This window comes from Tupaia chinensis, unplaced genomic scaffold (genome assembly GCF_000334495.1).
Source record: "Tupaia chinensis unplaced genomic scaffold, TupChi_1.0 Scaffold000600_1, whole genome shotgun sequence".
In the NCBI taxonomy this organism is placed as follows: Eukaryota; Metazoa; Chordata; class Mammalia; order Scandentia; family Tupaiidae; genus Tupaia; species Tupaia belangeri.
This window is the reverse complement of record NW_006160117.1, coordinates 6,673,681-6,678,450: the sequence shown is the minus strand read 5'-3', so window position 1 is coordinate 6,678,450 and position 4,770 is coordinate 6,673,681. Positions and strand designations below refer to the sequence as shown.

The 4,770-nt window shown below is 38.6% G+C and overlaps 1 protein-coding gene across 1 annotated transcript in view; it reads right to left on the bottom strand.

Annotated features, from left to right (window-relative positions):
* GK (glycerol kinase) overlaps positions 1 to 4,770 on the bottom strand; it is a 98,486-nt gene that overhangs the window by 31,433 nt on the left and 62,283 nt on the right. The window contains exons 16-17 of the mRNA XM_014591575.2: positions 3,742 to 3,784; positions 2,088 to 2,168 (exon numbers count right to left, since the gene is read on the bottom strand). Of these exons, the coding sequence (XP_014447061.1) occupies positions 2,088 to 2,168; positions 3,742 to 3,784 (124 nt within the window). The remainder of the gene's footprint in view (positions 1 to 2,087; positions 2,169 to 3,741; positions 3,785 to 4,770) is intronic.

Below are 4,770 nucleotides of genomic sequence, written 5' to 3'. Positions count from 1 at the left end.
CAATGTGATTTTCAAGCCACTGGGTCCAGGACTCAAACCATGGTCGATCATGTGGAAATCCAACAACATGACTGGTACACTATCTGTTGGCCCCACTAGAGGTGTTATTAAGAAGTAGTTTTGGGTGCTATCTTCAAACAGAAGTTGGAAGTTTATCAGAATGGAGACAAGAGAAGGCTTTTCATTTGGAAGGGAGTTAAGACCAGGTGACCCCTGTTCCCAAGGTCTTTTCCATACTCCTTCTACTATTACTTTTTTTTTTTTTTTGGCTATAGAGCATGTGTATTCTCCAGAAAGTGATGGAGGGAGAGAAAGTGAGAAATGATCCCCTAGGGGGAATGGCCATGCCACAATACCTTCTCCATTCTCCTTTCAGGATTTTGGGCACACATACACATGCACCCAGCATGATTTTCAAGACACTGGGTCCAAGACTCGAACTGTGGAGTTGGCCTATTTTGGGTCGAGTGCCTTAACCTCCCCACTATCTTCTGGCTCTGCTATTTTTATTACTACTATTACTATAGGTAATACTTATCAAGTTCATATTTTATGTGCAATGCTAAGCACTTTTTACAAGGGAGAATAGACAGGAGGAGGGCTCATAGATTTTAAAGTGTTAAAGTACTCACAATATACAGACCAAGTTTTCCCATACATGCTTCTATCCACAGAAAAGGGTCTGGAGAGAGAGAGATTACAGGGTTTATGGGAGAGGAAGGGGAGAAAAAATGGAAATAAACTAATATTCTTCAAGTTCTAGGCAAAAAAAAAAAACAAAAACAAAAACAAAACAAAAACCCAAACAACAACAACAAAAAAAACGAATGTTTTACCTATAATGAGAAGACTAGGGAACCAGCAGTTAGCGTAATGGCTATGTCGCTGGACTCCCACGTAGTCGACCGCAGTTTGCACCCCAGACCTGGTGACTTAAGGCTCACGCCGGGCGCGTGTGCGTGCGTGCCCAAGATCCTGAGAGGAGAATGGAGGAGAAGGGATTGTGGCGTGACCATCCTCCCTGGGGGGTGATTTTTCACTTTCTGTCTCTCTGTCTGTCTCTGTCTGTCTGGCGAGTGCACGCGCCCTATAGCGAAAACCTCTCCAAAAAAAAAAAAAAAAGACTAAAACTTATGGCTAAATTATCATCAGGCACTCCAAGAAAATGAGCCTCAGTTCACTATAAGGATCACTAGTACACTTGCACATTACAAGGTAGTCATGTCAAAATGAATTGTACTGAAATCCTTATAAGAAATGTGTCTGATTTTATAAAAGGAATACTGCTTCTTTAACTTTATAAATACATGTTTCTAATGTTTCCAATATGGATTTATCACATCCTAGAGACTTTGGTTTATTTTTACTATAATTTTTTAAAAGAATTATTTTTTTAATTTTATTTATTATTATTATTTCCTTATTTGTTTTAGGAAACAATATAAGGCATCTATATTCACTGGGGGGTGGGGAACAAGTGAAAAAACAAGCCACCAGGTCTGGGACTAGAACTAGGGTCAGCCATGTGGGAGTCCAGCACCCCAGCACACCACCTGCTGGTCCCCTAATATAATTTACAAACATGTTAGAAACAAATGTTTCCAGTGATAAACATCCTAAATTTCCTTACTTTCTCTCTCCCACCAAAATGTTACACAAAATTCATTTTTATGGGGAGACAAGTGAATAGGGTTTGGGGGCCCAGTGATTCTCTGTAGAACACTGGAGTATTTCAGGTATAAGGACATAGGATTTTCAAGCTGAAAGAAACATAGGTGAGCAAGTTGATCGCTTCATTAAGCATTAGAGATAGAAATCCTTACACTGCAGAGCAGTCAAGTAATAAGCCCAAGGCAACACAATTAACTGACAGGAGAACTGAGGAACCAATGTAGTGCAGGTCTCCTGGGAGTCCTAACCCCCAGTTCATTCGCAGGTTTCTTCTACTCAATCAAGTGCCAAGAAGGAAATGGGATTTTCTGAGTTCTATTTACTAAGGTTGACCAGAAGTGGTATTTGAAAACACTATAATTTTCATTAGCTTTGAATATTTGTCATGTTATCCATATTGATTAAAAAGAACTTACTTCTAAAGCATAATATACTGGTTTGTCTCTGCCGAGTTTGTAAGCTACTGTGGTTAGAAGGCCGTGTTCAGAAAATACACACTGTAGGGGAAAATAAAAGAAAAGATTTTAGTAGTGGCAAAAATGGACAAACAGCGTGAGAAAACTGTTTAAAGCCAAAATGACACAGGTACAAAATTATTCAATTAATAAACCAATTTGAAAGAGAAATCTTGGCAGTCAAATGTAAAAGTATTAAGAAGAATGATTAAGATGTACAAAAGTTTCTTCCTCATTCCAAATGAGATTTGCATTAAGAATCTGACAAGGTCCCAGCCTACATTTCCCACCAACATGATTAAAAACACACATATAAAATTGAAAGAACCTTAAACAGCTCTTGCTAGAACATCCAAATTCAAATGTGATTTTCATCATTTTTATTAAGCTTTTTTTTTTTTTAGGGTTTTGCCATATGGTGTGTGTGCTTCCTGGAGAGAGATACAGAAAAGTGAGACAGAGAGAAGGGGATGGCCGTGCCACAATTCCTTCTCCTCTTGGGGTTTTCAGCATGAGTCCATATGTGCCTGGCGTGATTTTTCAAGCCTCTGAGTCTAGGACTCAAACCATTGTTGACTATGTGGGAGTCCAGAGCTTTAACCACCACTTTAACCACTTTCTTTTCGCTATTGACATCTAAATAAACCCTGATAAACATTAAGTTAAAGTTGAAGACTAATAAACCAGGTACAGAAAGAGAAATACTACACATTCCCCCTGTGTGGAAACCGAAAAATAAAAGGCTTCATAGAAGTAGAAAGAGGGGCTTGCAGGTGGTTTGGTGGTTGGGGGTGCTGGATTCCCACGTGGCCAACTACAGTTGGAGTCCCTGGCAGCTTGCTTTCTCCCTTTCCTTTCCTCTTTCTCTCTATCTCTCTCTGGTCAAATTACAAAAATAATAATAATAACTAATGGAATTAAATAAATAGATAATGCTTCATAAAAACTAGAAAGAGAAGAAAGATTGCTAGACACTGGGAAGGGTGTGCAGTGGAGGGGAATAGAAGACTGCTGATGAATAGGGATAAAACTGCAGATAGACAGGAGGAACAATGTCTAGTATTATAAAATACAGTGGAGAAAATACGGAGGGCAACTGATTGCTGTGTATTTCAAAGCAACTGAAAGGGAGGATTTTGAATGTTTGCAACAGAAGTAAGGACAAATAGGGGCCAGCAGGTGGCGTGGTGGTTAAGGACGCTCTCACATGGCCAACCATGTTTTGAGTGGCAGCTTGCTTGCTTATTTTCTCTCTCTGTCCCTCTCTGGTCAAATTAAATAAATAAATAAATAAAGTCAAATAAAATAATTCTTTTCTTAAAAAAGGACAAATAGTTGAGACAATCAGTATGTTAATGATCCTGAGAAAATCATTACACTATACTCTTATACTAAAAAAAAAATCACATTGGACCCCAGAGTATATACATACTAAAAAAAAAATCACATTGGACCCTAGAGTATATACAATTATTATATGTTAATGAAAATATTTTTTAAAAAGTAAAAGCTATTGACTCAAAAGCAACTAAGCAAATTATGCTCAAACATTATTTATATGAACTTTAAAAAGATATTCATCAATATTTCAATTAATAAAGAAAAATAAACTAACCTTATGGCCTGTATTACATAGTAAGAAACATCCTGTTCCATACCTGAAGTCGGGGGAAGAATGAAAAGTATGACAATTTTATTGATAGCAAGGGATGAGACATTAGCAATACAAGTGATCTAAAATTATAAACGATTTAGCATAACAAAAGTCATTATATTAAAGTTTCTGAAAAGTACTAAAAGCTAACAAACACCACATATTCTTTAAAAGATTTCAAAGATCAATTATAGAAAATGTACCTAGTAATCTTTTTTTTTTTTAACTTTTGCCATAGGGTGCATGCACTTACTGGAGAGAGACAGAGAGAAAGTGAGAAATCACCCCCCAGGGGAAAGGCTATGCCACAATCTTTTTCATTCTCCTCTCAGGATTTTGAGTATGCATGCACAGATGCCAGTGTGTTTTTCAAGTGTCTTGGTCTGGAACTCAAACCACACAGTTGGCCTTGTGGGATCCAGCACCTTAACCACCATGCCATCTGCTGGCCCACTAGTGCAATCTTTTTTTTTTTTTTGTGAGAGGTTTTTTCTCTATAGGGCGCATACAACTCGCTGGATAGACAGAGAGACAGAAAGCGAGAAATCACCCCCCAGGGAGGATGGTCATGCCGCAATCCCTTCTCCTCCATTCTCCTCTCGGGATCTTGGGCACACACGCACACGCGCCCAGTGTGAGTTCTAAGCCACCAGGGCCGGGACGCGAACTACGGTAGACTACGTGGGAGTCCAGCGACATAGCCATTACGCTAACTGCTGGTTCCCACTAATGCAATCTTAATGGGAAAACTTCAAGTATAATATTTAGCATTTAGTCTGTTATAGTCCAGGGACATGTTTATAAGGAATCATTGAATTACAATAAATTCTATGTTCAGATTCTGTGGCATTACTACTAATCTACAGAGAGACACAGCATGACTGACAGGCATTCACTAATGGAGTTGGCCAGTTAGCTCTATCATTAATAAGGTCTTTTTTTCTCAGATTGCCAGAGTGTACCTGCTCCAAAGTAAGAGAGCAAGAGAGG